This window comes from Chlorocebus sabaeus, chromosome 25 (genome assembly GCF_047675955.1).
Source record: "Chlorocebus sabaeus isolate Y175 chromosome 25, mChlSab1.0.hap1, whole genome shotgun sequence".
NCBI classification, from domain to species: Eukaryota; Metazoa; Chordata; class Mammalia; order Primates; family Cercopithecidae; genus Chlorocebus; species Chlorocebus sabaeus.
In genome coordinates, this window is record NC_132928.1 from 74,511,850 (window position 1) to 74,532,062 (window position 20,213).

A 20,213-nucleotide genomic window follows, 5' to 3' on the forward strand; every position below is an offset into this window, starting at 1 on the left:
AGACACTGCTGTACAGAAGAGTTAAGGCTTACAGTGCAAATGAGGCGTCTGCTTTGGGTGCTAAAAGTAAACAGGTCTGATATTACCATCAATCAGGAAGAGAATAAATGTTTAAACACACACATCAGTCTGTATAAAAATATCATGTATCATTTACTCTTTCTGAAGCTCTATACAATAGGCAGGAGAGGCTTATGTGGTAGCATAAACCAGGTGAGAATTTTGTAAAGAAGTGATAAAACATTTGTTAAGTACCACGTAGGTGTATTAAGGCACCAAAAGTAACATGGCACCCAACACCCAAACATAAAAATATGAAAAATCAGAACTCTGAGTAGAGTATGAAACACCACAGAAAGTCTTAGAAATAGCTCTGGAGCGGCTCTCCCAGGACAGTTTCCAGTTGCTGAATAGTCTTTTGGCACTGATGTTCTACTTCTTCACATTCATCTAAAAAAAAAAAAAAATCATCAAAATTAAAATCTGAGTCCGTCTGCCTGCCTCAGTTCTCATTAGTTGAATCTTAATGTCTTACATTCTCTGGCAATCGTTCAATCAAGAGTGAAATGAAGCACATTAACAAAGCAGGGGGCACCACGGACCGCCTCCCTCCACACTGCTCCTTCTGCCTTCATTCCCTCCCCACAGGCTTGCCCTGGAAGCTGAATAAGAACCCCAAAAACTCAAACTTCCTAGGGATGCCACCCCTTTAGTAGCTCACACTTCCCCCCTCCAGGAGCTAAGAAACAAAGGAGAATGTACTTTTTTAGCTTAGATAAGCAGTGAATCAGTTCAGTACTGATCTACTTGCTCCACCACCCCTCCCTTAATAACATTTACTGTTATTTCCTGGGCCTAAGACTCTATGTTCTAGAACTGTCATAGCTCCCCATGTCACACAAGCTTGTGATCTTTGTCAAATAATTGAAACCTTTTAAGCCTCTAGTTTCTTCCTTTGTAAAACAGAGATAAAATGTGATTTTTAAGTGAAATAATCCATGTAAAGCACCTAACATGGAGTAGTGAAGGAAAGTCGCTTGCTACTAAAAGTGGACATCCTACTGCATCCTTAATGCCACTAGGCCTTTCCATTAAATAACCTCCCATCTGGGGACCAAAACTTCAATCATATAAATGTACGAGGTTAATTAAAAACACTATTGTAATCTGCTTGTATGATCACAAAACACCACAAAAGTAAAGACGGTGAAGATCACACTGTAAACGAACTCTCAAATGATCACGAGGTGGTCACTTCACAACTCGCTCCCTCCACCCAACTCAAAACAGGAACTCGAGCCTGCCTGTATTTGAGACTGGAGCTGCCTGTATGAGGACTGGATCAACTGCTAGTCATGTTATATCCAAATCTGCATTATCATTGGGCACATTTTCACAGAATTTTACTGAATTATTCCTTAATTGTTTAATAGTTGGGAATAGTTTGGGAATTACCTTCCATCAACTCTGCTAAGAAAGGAATGGATTCTGGTAGCAAGACAATATAATTCTCCTTTAGTTTTTCAGCCAGTGCTAACACAGTAATCAAAGCAGCAAATCGAACCTGAAAGGGATAAAAGAGCAAAGAAATAAAAGGTAGTGTTACGGTATTATCTTAAGATCTGTACTGACTTGAGACAAACTCTAACTTTCTAAACTAAACATTAGTTCACGTGCATTTATTCACCTCATTCAGCTTTCATCTTAGAATACCAGTTTAACCATTTGGGAGCTATTTGTAATATGCATAACCTTATAAATCAGTGTTTTCCAAACCGTGTCCCACAGCTGCAAATCTTTAATGTGAAATGTCTTTTTATAATCTCTTCCTTTGAAAAAAAAAACCAATAAAATAAAATGCCTCATGCAAACTCAAGTGTGTTGCAAATTTTATTTCACTGGAGCTCGCCAGCCCACCAGGCTGCCAATACAGTGCCTCTAGCCGCCTCTGGCGGGTCTCCCCACCCACAGCCTCGACTGTGGTGACCACCATAGTTGTATGAGGGGCCAGGACACTCGCTTGGGGAAAGTGCCCATCTCAGCACTGAATAAAAAACATTCTGTGACACAATGTCCTAGTTTTGGGGCTTTAAAAATGTCTGGGTGTTCCTCACATGCCTTGTCTATGATAAGGAAAGCAAGCAGTAGTTGGGTATTGTTAGCTTTTGAAACAAAAGCCCTACTGGTCTTCTAATTTTGGATATTTTAAAGAATATCTGGATAGTACAAAGTGAGTTATTAAAAAACCAGTTGTAACTACCTAGATTCAATCAGGATTTCCTTGATTTGTGCAATCAAAATATTACAATAAATTTGACACTGCTACTTGTATAAAAACCTATGGTTTAAAACGTGGGGGTTCATGAAAATAGTCTCATTGTTAGCACATCCTAATAAAGAATTTGAACTAATAAATCCTCTTAATAAAATTCTGCTTTGGGCTGTTATATCCAGTAAGGTTCTAATACAGTCATTAGCTTGAGAAATGGCGACTCATTGCAAAAACAGTTTGAAATTTGTGACACTTGGGTGTGGAATTTTGACTTACACTCAACCTACCCACCCATATTTTGTTTCCACTGCCACCACTTACTCAACAAGATCATAAACCTAGTATCTATAAACAATAGAAGGTATTGCGCTAACTCAAAAGACTATTCTGTGGACAAATTCAATGCATCTCTCTCTGGAGCACAATGACATTTCAATGGCACTTAAAAAGGAATTACTTCAAGTCTTTGTTATTTAAAAGTATTTAGAAAGTATTTTAGTACTTCTGCCCAATGCACCATTGGGGTGGGGATAAGGGCATTGCTATTCTTTACAAATAGCCTATAAGTAAAAACCAAAATTTTCTTAGGCACAAATTTCTGCCTAATACAAAAGACCGGACCTCTGGTACTGGATGACAAATAGCAATGTTCTTTCCTGCCGGTTTACCAGGGGCCTGCATCTGTGACCACCTGCAGGCTGTTTAGGCCATGCAGTGTGTCAGTACTTGTCACCCAGTTCCTAACCTTAGGCGAGGCATCTCTGGTCTTTAGCAGAATCTGGTAGTTCAGTGGTTTCCAGAGAGAGTCATCCGCCATGGCCACCGAAAACTGCGCGATGCACGGTATCAGCTGCTTTGTCACCCGTTCCTGGAATTTCTCTTCTCCCCCAAGCCTGTTTTCCAGCTATGAAGACACAAAGACTTTGAACAACAGGTCTTATTTCTTTCTTCTGTTTGAAAAAATACCCAACATACACATAGTTTACTATCTTTCATGATATAGCAGGTTCAAAAACCAGGCATTATTCTAATACCATCTAGGGCAAATATATTGCCTTCTGGAACTCAAATGGAGTTTCATACCCTCTACTGTCGCCCCTTTCTCTCCAGGAGAACATCTTGGAGGAGCTCTTTCCTCCAGAGGGCAGCCATGCTCTGACGCATTCTCAATGAGGCCCAGTTAAAACAAATGAATACATTAACCATGACACCTTATATCATGTCTTTCTTTTGAGCAGTTAAACAAACAACCCAAAAAACAACTCAGGGCCAGACACGGTGGTTCACGCCTGTAATCCCAACACTCTGGGAGGCCAAGGTGGGCAGATCACTTGAGGTCAGGAGTTCGAGACCAGCCTGGCCAACACGGCAAAACCCCATCTCTACTAAAAATACAAAAATTAGCCAGGTATGGAGGCAGGCGCCTGTAATCTCAGCCATTCAGGAGGCTGAAGCACAAGAATTGCTTGAACCTGGGAGGTGGAAGTGCAGTGAGCTGAGATTGCATACTGCACTCCAGCCTGGGTGACAGAGCAATACCCTGTCCTGTCTCAAAAAAACAAAACAACAAAACAAAAAACTCAAATTCCACAATGAAGTTATATCTTTGAAAAAACAATTTTCAAATAAAAAATTTCATTTAATGAGACCAAAAAAAAAAAAAAAAAAAAAAAACACCTTACAAAGGAAAAAGCCTAACAAGCTGTCATTCGAGCAGATCTAAAACCTCCAAGCTCGAACAGTGATGGCTTCCTCAGTAACGAAAGATGATTCTGTTCAATTACCTGATCCACCAGAGGCATCATCAAGGCTTCTGCTCTCTCTTTACTTATAAAATGCTGGGTATCAAAAAGGAAGATTTTGTATAAACAGTTCAAAATAAACTGCAACAGCAAGCAGCACTTTTCAGGGTCATTTTCAGAGTCAAAAAATGCTTCATCTGTAGATGTGGGAAGAGTAAAAATGAAAAAACACTGAACTTAACCATTTAACCTCCAATGTTTACACTGAAATCACTATTAAAATAACTATAATCAGAAGAGTCTAAAATGATCTAGAAATCATCATCAGGATGAAAGTAGAACACAAAAAGGATGGTCTCTTGAAGAATGATTCCTTCTTTTAGAGTTAAGATGCTAACACTCGGTTTGGCAAGTTAAATTCCCTCAGCTGTCAAGTGGGTCATTTATTAGCATCAGAGAATAAACGAATCTTAATTTTTATGTTTTAAAGTTGCTTCCAGTAACTGACAGCAATGGCCATTTACTTTATCCTTTCTCCCAAGTGAGTTGACATATAACATTTGTTCATCATGCTAAAACAACACTTCACTGTCTGACAACAATGAAGTAAAAAATTCACCCTCCTCAGCTTAGAACTTAAGAACTTTTAAAATCTTGTCTCCGAGCACTAGGTTGTATCTTACTGGTACCTTGTATAAGGCACACAGAGCGACAACTGAACTGAAGCAACTACCCACCTGTTTTGGAGATGTTCACCTGGTTCAAGGTGTCAGCAAAAGGCTTCACTAAGTGGCCGGCAAACAGCGTAAAAAGCCCTTTCAGCTTTTCAGCAATGCAATCTGCCAAGTTGTAAAATGTCAACAACCTGTCCTTTGGGGCATCTTCTGTTTTAGCCCAATCAAACAGCTAAAAGGATAAGATAGTATTAGTTTCTTCAACATCTTGTCACTTAAATCTGAGCACAAAAGAGAGGAAGAGGAAGAAAGCATCACCTTGAAGAACAGGGGTCGGAATGTGACCTCGGAAAGCTTGACAACCATGGCTACTAGACAGTCAATGATACAATTTTCTGTTTTTCCAACTTCCTCCAGATCGTTCTGAAAACAGAAGAGCCCATTTATTAGAGTGCTGATATCTAACTGTAAATTATGTTGGCAAGTACCACTGTTACACAGCTAGACAGATTGTCCTTGGACTCTTCAATAGGTGGATAACAACTTTAGGATTTGGAGGAGTGAACCTGAGCTTACCTCAGAGTGCTGGGCTCGGAAGTCCAGGGCCTCCAGGAAAAAGGCGGTTAGCTGAGACTGATGGGAGGTGAGCTCTTCCTTCTTCATCACCCCAATATGCTCCTGCAAGATGCTCATAAACGGACCCATGTGATTCTACCAATAACACAGTAAAGAGATGTGCCATTTTCAAATGATTCCTAGAGTTCAGCAATGTGCATTTTTCAAAATTAAATAAACATATTCTTCTTTAAGTCAAAGTTTACACATTTCAGTACCACCTCTCCCTTCTCCAAAGTCTTAATACCCAATATGATCTAACCTTCCAGTTCTTCTCGATCTGCTTGTAAGTTTTTCTGATGGCGGGCAACAGGACTCGGGGTGCGAGTGTGGTAGCCAGTGTCTTTTTCAGAGATGTGAGACGGATATTAGCCTGTGAGGAGGCAGAACCCACTTCACTAGTGATTTTCTCCAAGTGAATCACCTACAGGAATATAAAAAAAGTGATCAGGGCCATTGCAGATCCTCACTGACAAACACACACTTAGAGAAAGGCTTCATGATGATGTACTAGTGTTTCGAAAATGCTTAGCACCTTTTCACTACACTCAGTGTTCCTTTTAAAGCCAGCCCTAAACATCAGTGGATAAAACTGGGCAGATACCTCTTGCCCAACTTGCGATCAGGGACGAAGGCCAGTGGTAGAGGCAGACGCACACAGAGCACCCAGACAGATGATTTCGTTAGAGGACAGGAATGCAAGAGACCATGGCAAGAGTCAAGTTGCTAAAAAACCAAGAAAGCTCCTCAGAGCACAGGCTGAGAAGGTTACTTGTAAGCCCTGGCTGTGGTGTATGTGAACCGGTTTAATCATTTGCCCATGGTAATGAAGGCTCCTAACCTTGTAAATGGCAAACGATCAACACAATGGAACAGCCAGGGCTCAACATTCTTGAGCATTTTCAATCAGAAATACCACTGGCCCCTAGCGTGTTGACAGGAAACTGCTGACCCGCAATACAAAAATTCTGCTTTGCAAGATGCCTTCGGATTAAACCTCTCACAGTGTGGGGAAAAGAGAGAGAGATCAGCCTGTTACTGTGTCTATACAGAAAGAAGTAGACATAAGAGACTCCATTTGTTCTGTATTTGAGATGCTGTTAATCTGTGACCCTACCCCCAACCTGGTCCTTGCAAGAGACATGTGCTGTGGTGACTCAAGGTTTAATGGATTTTGGGCTGTGCAGGATGTGTCTTTGTTAAACAAGTGCCTGAAGGCAGCTTGCTGGTTAAAAATCCTGCCCGTCCTGGGCAATGGAACATCTCGGTGTGAGACCCGATTGTATGCTCTGTTTACTGAGATAGGAGAAAACCGCCTTATGGCATAAGGTGGGACTTGCTGGCGCAATGCTGCTAAGAGGTTTGTGGAGATGTTTACATATGCATATCAAGGCACAGCATTTTCCTTTGAACTTATTCATGTCACAGAGATCTTTGTCCATATGTCTTACTGCTAATTTTCTCCCTAAAATGATCCTATTGTCCTGCCACTCCCTTATCTTTAAGATGGTAAAGATAATCATCAATAAATACTAGGGGAACTCAGAGACCGGTGCCGGCGTGGGTCCTCTGTATGCTGAGCGCGGGTCCCCTGGGCCCACTTTTTCTTTCTCTATACTTTGTCTCTGTGTCTCATTTCTTTTCTCAAGTCTCTCGTTCCACCTAACAAGAAACGCCCACAGGTGTGGAGGGGCAGGCCACCCCTTCATCACAGTAGAAACAGGGCCCACCAATTTCCACAAGTAATAAAAGGCGGCTCTATCAGCCCAACTCCAAATATCTCACAGAAGAAAAAAAAACCAGAATACATTTCGCACAATTAAAGAAGAGAAGCGCCTCACTAAAAAGTGACCCCCATATCAATTTCAAGATTAAGCGGCAAGGAGGATGGAAGAGAAAAAAATCCACATTTAATAAAAGCAAGCACATCTCTTCAGAAATAAGACTCCTTTCTGTCAAACAGAAACTAACCCTTAAAGAAAAAACAACCACGAAATCTGTGATCTTTTACTTGCCCCACCCACCCTGCGTAGCGGTCAGGGTCATCGTGGCTCACCTGGGAGAGAATGCCTTCCAGGTAGGGGCTGATGAAGTGCGGGAGAGTCTCCACAACCTTCTGCAGGGCGGCCAAGGCACTGAGCAGGTAGACCTCGCTGGAGACCAGCTCGCTGGTGTTCTTCATTGTTGTCAGTAACGAGGGCATTAGGCTAGAAACGGAGTAAGAGCTTTAGAGGAACTGAAAGCAGAAACGGAGGCTAGGGAATGCAGCAGAGGCATTGGGAAAACAACAACAAACTGCCTGTTCCCTCATATCTCTATCTACCTCACAGCCTAAAAAGCGCTGTCTACACATTTTATGTGGCTAAGCACAAGAGATCTCCCAGGGCCAACAGTACGGACACAACAGTAATTTAAAAATTAACAATGGCTTTCATTAACTGAACACTTACTATGTTTCAGGCACTATGCAAAACTCCTTGCAAGCACTGCCCTACAGAAATCCTATGAGGTAGATACTGTCTCTGTTTTACAGACAGTAAAGCTCTAACAGGTTAAGGAACATACTGGCTGTGTACAGTAAGGAACTACCGCAGCCAGGAGCTTCTAACTTCCAAATTTGGCAACAGAAGGCAGCTTTGGCCTTGCCTAACTGGGTGGGCGCCTCTGCCGAGAACGTTCACCCATTGCTTTTTGACTATGCTAGATAAAAGGAAGGAAGAATGGGGGACGATTAACATCACAAAGCAGTGCATCTGAAGATAATGGGAAGGCTGTCTTTCCGTTTGAAGATTAATTATTTTTATTATTTTTTTAAGAGACAGGGTCTCACTCTGTTGCCCAGGCTACAGTGTAGTGGTGCAGTCATAGCTTACTATAGCATCACACTCCTGGGCTCAAACGGTCTCCCTGCCTTGGCCTCCCAAAGTGCTGGGATCACAGCCTTGAGCCACCACACCCTGCAAGATCAATTCTTTAACAAATCCAATTTTAAGCAACGTCTACTCAGAGGAGAAAGAAAAAAGACACCAAGGTGTTATTTTTCAGTGTGTGCCAGGCGGTAACAGCTCCTGTTTAAGTCTCTGGCCCATACCTGGGAAGCTGGGGGATGGCCAGCGCCTCCAGGGTGGAGGTCACCTCTGCTACGCACAGCAGCGCGCTTCCCAAGACGTTCTTCTCCTCCTTTCTCTCTGGAGCAATCAGTTTCACAGCAGTGCTCAGCACTGGGACAAAAGGATCTGGATTTTCTGCACCAAAATTCTTGCATAAAAGCTTTAAGGTATACAATGCTGTCTGCCTGTTGATTGCTTGTTCTTCTTCCCCTTCCTTTTTCTTACGCTGCACAATGGCCAAAAGGTCTGGAACCAGTTTTAGGAAACGGGTAACCTGAAGGGGACAGCCAGAATCCCCAAATCATTAAAGCTGCAAAAAATGTTTGTCCATTTTTCCCATTGTCACAGCTTGAGACTGTCCAAATGGAAATCAGACTCGGGGGTCCTGAGTCACACAGTCATGGTAAGCAAAATGCATGTTCTAACCAGTTTTTCATGTAGACAATTTGGAGTAAAAGGGACTTAGAATTATGCTAAGGCTAAGGCCACGTAAGCTGTGTAGTAAGAATTCTACTAGGCTGAAATTTCATTCTAAGAGCTCTTACAACACACACGTATTCCCATTAGAATTAACATCACATTTTAAAACATGTCATGGTATTATATTCAGATAATAATATACTTCAATCTGAAATTGTACCACTAGAGAAACTGAAGGGAGTTAAATGCAGCTCCTTGATAAAGCAAAGTAAATGGGTGTGTCCTGGGTCTTCACTCACTATTGTCTTCTTCCAGGATATATTCTGTTGTAGCTTGTTATTCAAAAGGTCCAGCGCTTTCCGCCGAACAGATGGCAGGCGATTGCCCACCAGCCCTCTGATCACAGGAATGAATGTCTCTGTGGGCAGCAAGGCATTGACCTAAAGAGAAGTTTTATATTTAACATAAGAAAAAAAAAATAAAAAAAAGATCAACTTCAGTTAAGACAGACTGTTGTCCATTGCACACCTCCAGGCACCAGGCACTTTCACACACATTTTCTTATTTAATTCTTAAAGTAACCTTTCAGGTAGGCATTACTAACCACATATTATCAAACAAAACAAAAGCTTGATGTCAGGAGGAAGTGTCAAAGGCATGAAGCTAAATCATTTAGCTAGATTTGAGTTAGCAATTCTAATTTCAAGGCCAGTGATATGTATGTAACATATTTCATATTTTTATTGTGTTCCACTTGAATAAAGTAGAACATTATATATTACATGACTTAATTTTTAAAATATATGAGGTACATATTCTCATAACTGGTAGGGAAACAATTTTTTCCAGACAAATTTATTTCTAGTCATCAAGAGATTATTTTCTAAGAAAAATCTGAGCTTCGTTATATTCATAAAAGGAATTGCTAAGTTTTTTCTTAAAAACTTTAAATGATTTCACAGTAATACAAAAAACAGCAACAAAACAATTAATTCCAGGGAGAAATGAAAACCTACCTTGTCTAACAGGTCGTAAGCTTTACTAAGGAGCGCACGCCAGAACTTCACAGTGAGTTTGTCTGCGTTCCTTTCCATGGACTGTGCAACAGCATTGATATAGCCGAGAACAGTCTCCAGCAACCTGAAACACAGAGCCTCGCTCAGCAAACAGCAGCTGAAGGCATTCAGAGAACTCGCTCATGTCTATCTCATGCTAAATGTTTCAAGTAGAAAGACCAATTAAATAATTCTGTACTAAATTATTTCAAAAACTACTCGGAAAGAAAGGAAATGAGGGATTACTGCCATAGACAGAGATCATCAAGAAGTAACTAGGCACTTCTGTGCAGAAGCATCGTCCTCGCTCAGACTCTGCGAGGTGAGGAATAAACAACAGATGCTGAAAGCGTTTAAGGAACTCACTCATATCTAGCTCATGCTCAGTGGGTCTCACTGTGCTGTCCAAGTGGGGTGTTCAGGGAATTATGGCCCTAGGTTAATGGCAGGTGTGCGCACACACACACATGCACACACACGCATACACCATTTGTATAAAGAGAAATATTAATACAAATGAACATATAACCCACTTCTTTCACATTATTAGGAGACCAAAAAAAAAAAAAAAAAGACTATAAACTTCAAATAACCTGTAATTAGAAAAGCACACATCAAATTCCAACAAAACTACCACTGGAGATCCCCCTACTGCTGCCAGCCTGAGGTGGGAGCTAGAGGGAAGAGTGGAGACAGAAGTTGACACAGTACAGCAGAGGAGGGGAGAAGGGGGCTCAGACAAAATCAGCTCCAAAAACGAAAGTCCTACACATAGCGCTAAAAGTCGGCCCACAGGACTGGAGCTCAGCAGCTCACAATCCTGACTACAGGGCAGGCACTTTCCAGCAGACAGGGCAGGACAGTGGCCCTGGGAACGCCCTGCATCTGAAAAGGAGGTACACAGCAAGGCCAGGAGGCACCCCCTCCGAGGACATGGGAGTGAAAGGAAAATTCCTGCACCCAAATATATAATGGCAACATACGGATTATAATCCACGGAATAAAGAATTCATGAGCCCACAGAAATCAGGGCCAGATGAAAAGACACTAAACAGATATGGCAACTCAATACGATACCGAAACTTGACATGGATTGTGAAGCAGAAACGCATGCGCTGTAAAGGACAGTGCTGGGATAATTCGGGAGACTGGAATAGGAACTGTAGATTACATCACTGGATTGGGCCAATGTTAAATTTTCTGAATTTGATCAATGTACTGTGGTTTTATAAGAACATCTCTTGTTCTTAGAGACATAATATATATGACTTACCTTCACATGGCTCAGAGAAAAAAACCCTACGTAGCAAGAACACTAAGGTAAATGTGGCAAAAGTGAACCTGGTTGTAAAGAGTATATGAATTTTCTGTACTATTTTTCCAGGTTTTCTATAAGTTTGAAGTTATTTCCAAATAAAAAGCAAAAAAAGAAAAGTAAACATACCTCTCTTCAAGGCCTTTTAAAATCTCAGGACCACCACTCTCAACTACCTAATTTTTAAAGAAGATGTCATTAGAATATAAAAGTTGATAATAAAAGTCATTTCAAGTCAGTTCAATGAAACTTGGACCATTCACTCAAACTTTCCATAGCAACTTTTTCTGACATTACAATTTAATCAGGTTCATATCATCCTCATTATACTGTAGTAACTCTATTTATCTTAATTTAATTACATTCTAGTGGTAGTATCTAAAAAGTACTACAATGGTTCAGAAAAATACAGCAATCAACACTGATTTACTGCTACCAAATTCTATGACATGCCGATCTGGTGAGCGCGCATATCATTGGTTGAGAAGTTAAACATTACAGATTTCAGCTGGAATCCCCCAAGTACTGCTCCTTGGTCCTATTCTCCCATTACCCAAGTCCCACAAACACAACCATCATCCCAAATCTGCTACCAAATGTTTCAAACAGTACATATCATGGAACAACATGTTTTTCTGGAAACATATTTTTGAGATCTATGCATGGTGACTTATGTTCTAGTTCATTCATTTTAACTGCATACGATATTCCTCTATAAATACAACTTATCTATCCATTTGCCTCTGTTGCCAGATGTTCAGTTTATGTCCCTTTTTTTCCCCTTTTATTAGTAATGCTAGAGAAGAACATTTTTATGTCCCTTTGAGCATCTAGGCAAGTTTTTACAGCATCTATGCCTAAGGAAAGGAATGACCAGATCGTAGGAATTACCAGAACTTTCAACCTCATGGGATCCTGCCAACTGCTTTCCAAAGTGGTTGGAACAATCACGCTGTCTGCCACTACCTACCCACTCCCTGGGATCAACAACTTCAACAGTTTTGCCAATTTGATGAGTATCACATTTAATCATATTTCCTGCTTACTGGAGAGGCTAAATGACATTGTACATTAATTGGCCATTTGTGATCCCTCTTCAGTGAATTCATATTCTTTGCCAGTTGTTCTCATGGAAACTGATGTTTTTTGATTTATGCAGAGCAATAATCTTCTCTTAGGCTGTGGCTTTCTAGTGAATCAAAATTTTAAAGAAATTCTTTTCTATCCTCCAGTCACGATCATGTTCTCCTTGATTTTCTTCTAAACATCTGAACTGTTGTTTTTCACAATGAAGTTTTACTCTGACTAAAGTTGTCTTTTCTATAAGGTGTGACATCAGACTTTTCCCCAAATGGAAAACAAATCATGCCAGGGCCAGCACTTCAACCATTCTCTCCCCCAACTGCTTTGTAAAACCACCTACTGCACTTCTTACCTATGCCTGCATGTGTTTCTGGGCGTACTGTTCAGTCGCATTGGTCCATCATCAGATGGTATGGTACGGTACCAGACGGTATGGTACGGTACCAGACGGTATGGTACGGTATCAGACAGTATAGTACGGTATCAGATGTATGGTACGGTATCAGACGGTATGGTACGGTATCAGATGGTATGGTACGGTATCAGACGGTATGGTACGGTATCAGAGGTATGGTACGGTATCAGATGGTACGGTACGGTATCAGATGGTATGGTACGGTATCAGATGTATGGTACAGTATCAGATGGTATGGTATGGTATCAGATGGTATGGTATGGTATCAGATGGTATGGTACCAGATGGTATAGTATGGTACCAGATGGTATAGTATGGTACCAGATGGTATAGTATGGTACCAGATGGATGGTATGGTATCAGATGGTATAGTACGGTATCAGATGTATGGTACGGTATCAGATGGTATGGTACGGTATCAGATGGTATGGTATGGTATCAGATGTATGGTATGGTATCAGATGGTATGGTATGGTATCAGATGGTATGGTATGGTATCAGATGTATGGTATGGTATCAGATGGTATGGTATGGTACCAGATGGATGGTATGGTATCAGATGGTATAGTACAGTATCAGATGTATGGTACGGTATCAGATGGTATGGTACGGTATCAGATGGTATGGTATGGTATCAGATGTATGGTATGGTATCAGATGGTATGGTATGGTATCAGATGGTATGGTATGGTATCAGGTATAGTATGGTATCAGATGTATGGTACGGTATCAGATGTATGGTATGGTATCAGATGGTATGGTGTGGTATATCAGATGGTATGGTGTGGTATCAGATGTATAGTATGGTATCAGATGGTATGGTATGGTATCAGACGTATGGTATGGTATCAGATGGTATGGTATGGTATCAGATGTATGGTATGGTATCAGATGGTATAGTATGGTATCAGATGTATAGTATGGTATCAGATGGTATAGTATGGTATCAGATGGTATGGTATGGTATCAGATGGTATGGTATGGTATCCGATGGTATGGTATGGTATCAGATGTATGGTATGGTATCCGATGGTATGGTATGGTATCAGATGGTATGGTATAATATCAGATGGTATAGTATGGTATCAGATGTATGGTATGGTATCAGATGGTATGGTATGGTATCAGATGGTATGGTATGGTATCAGATGGTATAGTATGGTATCAGATGGTATGGTATGGTATCAGATGTATGGTATGGTATCCGATGGTATGGTATGGTATCAGATGGTATGGTATAATATCAGATGGTATAGTATGGTATCAGATGTATGGTATGGTATCAGATGGTATGGTATGGTATCAGATGGTATGGTATGGTATCAGATGGTACTCCTGCACCATACCCCTGTCCTTGGCCCCTTACAGTTTGGTATCAATGTATCAATATAATTTCTTAAAATGATATAATTGAAAAAGCACATTAAGTTTCTAGACTAATCTGGGCAGATCTGCCATCTTTAAATAGCGAGGCTTCTTATGCGTAAACAGTGTCTCTCTTTCCATTTCTTCCAAGTTTTCTTCTGTGTCCCTTCATATCTCGGACATTCCTCCATAATATTTGTGCACATATTTTTGTCAGGCTTGTTCTTGGTACCTTATAAGTTTACGTTTTTTTATGTTTTTATTATACAGGAAATCTTTTTTATCTACTCTGTTTTCTAATTTGAGGAATAATATTAGTAACGGTGTGTGAGACTAATTAGTTCAGCCAGCTTACTTGATACAGATCACGACCTATACTTATCTCTAGATAGTGTCTACACTGATCTCAAGCAAGCTTATGAACTCATTATGAGTTCTAATTGCTGATTCTCCTCTTTCCTGTTTCTTACACTTCATTTCTTTCCCTGAATAGAAACAATGACAGGGGGCATTCTTGTCCCTGACTGCAGCAGGCACACCATTAATATTTCATCATTAGGTATGATATAAACCGCAAGCTTCAGACTGTCACCTTTATTAGGCCAGAGTAATTCCCATCTATCCTGCACTGCTGAGAGGATTTCCTTAAGTTGTGAATGAGTATTGAATCTGCTGAATTATTTTACTGTAAAATGTAAAATGATCACGTTTTCCCTTCTTCATCTGTTAATGCATTATAGGACTTAATGTACCTTGCAGTACTCTAATGTCAAACCATTTTTATATTCCTGGTCATGATATTCCTTTCTTTCCTTCCTTTTCTCTCATTGTTTAAACAAGTTTAATACAAAAACAGAGATGTACACAAATCATACATGCAGAACTCACTATATCCAGGTAAAGAAAGGCTCGGCATGGTGGCTCATGCCTGCAATCCTAGCACTATGGGAGTCTGAGGTAGGAGGATCGCTTGAGGCCAGGAATTTGACATCAGCCTGGACAATATAGCGAGAACTCGTCTCTATAAAAAAAAGTTTTAAAATTAGCCAGACGTAGGTGGCACACGCCTATAGTCCCAGCTACTTGGGAGGCTGAGGCAAGAGGACTGCTTGAGCCCAGGAGTTCCAGGGTGCAGTGAGCCAGGATGACTCTGCCGCACTTCAGCCTGGGACACAGAGTGAGACCCGTCTCAAAAAATAAAATAAAACACAGGCAATTTATCTACTCTGCTGGTAGACATTTGAGTTGTTACTAGCTTTGTGCTACCACGAAGAATGTTATGAATATTATAAACATTCTTGTAGTTTTTTTGGTGTACATGTTCATATACTTCTGGTGGGTACACAACACTTAAGAATGAAACCACTGAACATAGAGTTTACATTATGTTCAATCTCAGTAGATCGTGACGAACAGTTTTTCAGAGTGAAATGTACTTTTTTTTCTATTATCTTTAAAGGCATGCCTCACATTTTCATAAGCCATTTACCAAGCTACTTCTACTAACTGAAAACACAGTTCCCTTGGAAACAGCAGAATTACCTTTTTATAAACACATTTAAAGAACATATTACCTTTTTCAGAAAATTATTGGAAGACAGGAGCTGAGACATGAAGGACACTGACAAAAATTTAAAATGTCGCAGTTGCTTGCTAGTGTGAGTCTCTACATTAAAAATCTGTAGCATTTCTTCTTGTGATTCACTCTTATTAGACACTGCTTTGGAAATGGTTTCTGAAACAGCAACAAAACAAGTGACCCAACTCACTTTCACCCAAATCCTTCATACAGAATTAATAGATATGACCTTTCAAGTAAAGGATGGTTAATGGGATAACATTTTCACAGAGAAATTTGTTCATCTATTACATCCAGTTTCTCCTCTTCTAAATTAGTGAAAAACGTGAGTATATTTGCCAAGAAAGTATCCAATGGCCCTGAGAAGCGAGTGTTTAAGACAAAAACCAAAACAGGTAAAGTGGACAATCAAATGGAAGAAGACTATATCACAGAAGGAGTCTTCGAACTTCCAACTGCAGATGTAGAGGTCTTTATTAAATGTATCTAATGTAAATGGGGTTGGCAGTGCAGTGTTAAAAACCACTATCCTACAGAATGACTTACTGCTAAGACACTTCCTTACCCACATCACCACATACTCTCCAGGGACCTCCCGTGTCTGTCCCTGCCAAACCTGAGCTGACTGCAGGATAGGACAAGTCACTGCCCGGCCAAACAGGGATGACAGGGCCAATGGCTGGCCATGCAGAAAACAGTCTCTGCGGAGCTCTTAGAGTACCTTCTTTCTAACGTGCCTTGTTGTTCTGCTTCGAAGAGCAGAAAACTAAGAACTTTCAACATGTCAACCCTTTCTTAATGAAAAAAACATTTTTAGAGATGGGGTCTTACTATGTTGCTAAGGCTGGTCTTGAACTGGGCTAAAGTAATCCTCCTGTCTCACTCTCCTGGGTAGCTGGGACCACAGGCTGATGCCATCACACCTGGCTTCATCAACCCTTTCCTAAGCCAGCCTCAGTGGTGCTGCGGTTAGTGGGATTTTCTTCAAGGCTCTGCTGTATGGTACAATTTTAATATTTTGCTGCCACTCCTCCTGTGGTACCTACTTTTCTTCTTTTCATGTAAATGTCTTCAGATATTTTAATGAGAAGCTGAGAGACAGCTAACGAGGTCCTGATCATTTACTGTCATTTGAACCTAACTCATCCTGGATACCAGTAACATTCCACAGCCAAGATGTCAGCACAGGGCACAGAGGTATAAAAGACAATGTGTGAGGAATGGCAAATGGAATTCCGACTATTTTCCATAAGGATTCAAGAAAGTACACAATCAAATTAAAATGATTAACTTACTTTAAAAATCCTTCTGAAGATGTACTAAGGATAACCTACATTCTCTTGTGTTTCTCCTTAGCTTTCAGATTGAACGGTAAGTGACACCCGATCTACACTTACCTTCTTTTTCCTCTGGCAGCTTTAGTAAGTACTGGAGGATATTCATCAAGCTTTGTATCTGATGCTGGACACTAAACTCACAACAGACTGAAAACCAAAATTCAGTGTCTGCTTCTAAAATAGCATCCTGTGTAGAAAGAGAAAAAAGTAATAAATCTGTACTTAGGAATTGTGAAGGCATAATTTCAGGATAATGTGCATTAGGATTTCTAGCAGAAAAGAGTATACTACTTTATTTAGAGTAGGTCGAGATCTACTCCCAGATCCCATGTCTAAGAAGTCATTTAAAAATGGTCCTTGACTTATCCAAACAGGGCTTTTCCAAACAATCACCGGTGTTTGTGTCTTGCTAACTTCAGGGACACGGAGGCTCCTCTATTTCCCCACAAACTGCCTTCAAAACCACTTTGAAGAGACACTGTTTCATTACTCATCAGCCATACTCTCCTGGGCTTAAAATGGAACCACCTGCATGGCACCAGATCTGTTTCTCAGAAAAGCTAATTCCCCCTCAGATGTTTTGCTGCAACTGAGGATATTCAGAGTGCTATGGGCTCTGAATGATATTCTTTTAAATGCCAAAAACCTTTTTAAAAAAGGTTCTGAGCAAAAAGGTTCTAAATAACACACATTAGGCATCACCAGCCCCATGTTTAAACTGGACAATAACATAAAATCTGTGTAAATCACCATTTTCCTTATCTTCCCACCCTAGGTTCTGACCTTTTCTCCATAGGCAGCCGCCAGCACTGTTTTTGTGACATACTGTTCAAAAAGCAAGATGAGGAGAACCCAGAGGAATTTCTCTGCACCCAGTGTATCAACAAGCTGAACAAGGATGGGCAGGCGCCTGTGCTCCGGGACGTGTGGAAGTGCATCCACAAATACACTAATGATTTTTACCACGATCTCTTCAACGTTTCTTGAAACTTCTATAGAATCTCCACTGTCAGACTGCAAAACAGCAAGCAGAGACAGTAAGTAGGTGCAAGTAATCTTCCACAAAACAAGCTTTAGGTGGAAAAGATAAGGCTTTTAGATGGGCCCCAAGAAGTTACCAGAAGAATTTTATTTATTTTTTTAGAGACAGGGTCTTTCTCCGTGGCCCAAGATGAAGGGCAGTGGCGTGACCATATCTCACCGTAGCCTGGATCTCCTAAGCTCAAAGCGATCCTCCTACCCCAGCTTCCCAAGAAGCTGGGACATCCCAGAACCCTCGCCACCACTTTTTAAAAATTTTTGTAGAGACGGGCTTTTGCTATGTTGACCAGGCTGATCTCAAACTCCTGGCCTCAAATAATCCCACCTCAGCCCCCAATGTGCTGGTGTTACAGGGGCATGTCACCACACTCAGTCAGCCACAAGAGTTTTAATAATCAAAGCCCTAACAATAAATATTCAGTAAGCACCTGTCATGTCCCAGGTGGTATTTAGCCCTGAGGGGAATACAAAGTGTATGATATGAGCCCTGCCCCAAAGGAGGTTTATTTTCTGTATGAAACAGGATACATGGCCGAGTGCAGTGGCTCACGCCTGTAATCCCAACACTTTGGGAGGCCAAGGTGGGCAGATCACCTAAGGCCAGGAGTTCAAGACCAGCCAGGCCAACATGGTGAACCCCATCTCTACTAAAAATACAAAATTGCTGGGTGTGGTGGTTCCTGCCTGTAGTCCCAGCTACTCAGGAGGCTGAGGCAGGAGAATCACTTGAAACCAGGAGGCGGAGGTTGCAGTGACCCGAGATCATGCCATTGCACTCTAGTCTGGGCAACAAGAGCAAAACTCAGTCTCAAAAAAACAAACAAACAAAAGAAACAGAATACATATGTGAAAAGATAACAGGAGGCAGTAACAGCAGATGCCAAATACGTGACACTGATAGCGAGTTCACTTAGGCTGCCTGGGAACACTGCATAAATCACGCAGGATTTGGGTTGTGCCTCAAGAAGAATGAAGATAAGCAGAGCACAGAAAAGGCCAACAACTTCTTGCTGCTTTCGGAATAAAGTTTGAACCATTTTATTCCAGGTATTGGCGATCAAAATACAGTTGTTGAATAAATGACAGAAAACACTTCAATGAATGACTAAACCAACGTCTACCTGTCTCAACCCTCTGCTCTCCATCCATCTATCACCATTACATTCTTCAAACACGCTGTGAACATTCCTAGATCACGCCTTTTCTCATACTATTGACTCTGCCATCACTGAACAAATCCTATCTTCTTTCACACCAGTTCAAATTTTCTTACAGAACTTTCTGGTCATCCTGTCCCATATGGACTACCTCCTATTCTGAACTCTTTAGCATTTACTTGACTGGCATTGACCATGTGAATGCATATTATTATTTTTCTTTTTAGGTATATATCCTATACTTGCCAACTTGGTGGACACTGAGAACACCAATCTAATACTAAGGTTAAAAGAAGGTGCTGAATATGGTGATCCCTGGGATGGTCAATAGCATGAAAAAAGACATTAATTAACAAGTGAGGGTACATAGAAAACTCAAGCAGATGACCAAGCTCTTTTATTCTTGAGGCTACTTTTAACTTTTGAATTGTTCATTCCTTACTGGGAGAGAGAACATCTCACCTCTCTCTCTGAGTTAATGCTTGGCAAACATCTGCTAAACTGCATGTTAACAAATTTGTCACTGTAGCTCTAAAAGTTCCTATCCTCATCAACATGTAAGAAGGTACTATCAAACTGATGCAGTGTCCTGAAATAGATGGTGGATGTAAATTTACCCCATCCAAATGATGTTAAGACACTTACAGGTACACACACAGAGCACAGCAGAACCAGCTATAACATGTTTGGATTATTGGGAAAGACATTGCCCAGACTGCTTCTTAGCTTCAGCATTCTAAAACTTAAGGGCAATGTATCTGAGCATTTCAGAAAGGCTTTTATACAATTGTTGAGGATATAAAAAAAAAAACCAGGCTTTTAATGTCATTTATATGCAAAATTCTTAAATTAAAAAAAGAAACCCCAGGATGGTAAAAAGAGAGCTTACCTGAATAAGTGCAGGAATAACCATTTTCACCGTCTTGTTAATAACCTGAAAACTGTAAGTATCATCCAGGCGCATGACATTGGCTCCCATAAATGTAAAAATAGACATGATATTGTGTAGAACTTTATCCTGAAAGAAAACATA

The 20,213-nt window shown here is 40.7% G+C and overlaps 1 protein-coding gene across 2 annotated transcripts in view; it reads right to left on the minus strand.

Moving 5' to 3' along the window:
• Positions 1 to 134: 134 nt before the first annotated feature.
• The window catches only part of HEATR1 (HEAT repeat containing 1), a 58,034-nt gene continuing 37,955 nt past the window's right edge, over positions 135 to 20,213 (minus strand). For both annotated transcript variants that reach the window (XM_007989883.3, XM_007989884.3), the window contains exons 29-45: positions 20,070 to 20,198; positions 17,766 to 17,996; positions 17,043 to 17,169; positions 15,641 to 15,801; positions 11,333 to 11,379; positions 9,850 to 9,973; positions 9,133 to 9,273; positions 8,395 to 8,687; positions 7,360 to 7,510; positions 5,566 to 5,727; positions 5,265 to 5,399; positions 5,007 to 5,111; positions 4,752 to 4,920; positions 4,057 to 4,211; positions 3,018 to 3,176; positions 1,456 to 1,564; positions 135 to 450 (exon numbers count right to left, since the gene is read on the minus strand). In XM_007989883.3, coding sequence (XP_007988074.3) covers positions 362 to 450; positions 1,456 to 1,564; positions 3,018 to 3,176; positions 4,057 to 4,211; positions 4,752 to 4,920; positions 5,007 to 5,111; positions 5,265 to 5,399; positions 5,566 to 5,727; positions 7,360 to 7,510; positions 8,395 to 8,687; positions 9,133 to 9,273; positions 9,850 to 9,973; positions 11,333 to 11,379; positions 15,641 to 15,801; positions 17,043 to 17,169; positions 17,766 to 17,996; positions 20,070 to 20,198 — 2,487 coding nt within the window. In that variant the 3' untranslated portion in view covers positions 135 to 361. The remainder of the gene's footprint in view (positions 451 to 1,455; positions 1,565 to 3,017; positions 3,177 to 4,056; positions 4,212 to 4,751; positions 4,921 to 5,006; positions 5,112 to 5,264; positions 5,400 to 5,565; positions 5,728 to 7,359; positions 7,511 to 8,394; positions 8,688 to 9,132; positions 9,274 to 9,849; positions 9,974 to 11,332; positions 11,380 to 15,640; positions 15,802 to 17,042; positions 17,170 to 17,765; positions 17,997 to 20,069; positions 20,199 to 20,213) is intronic.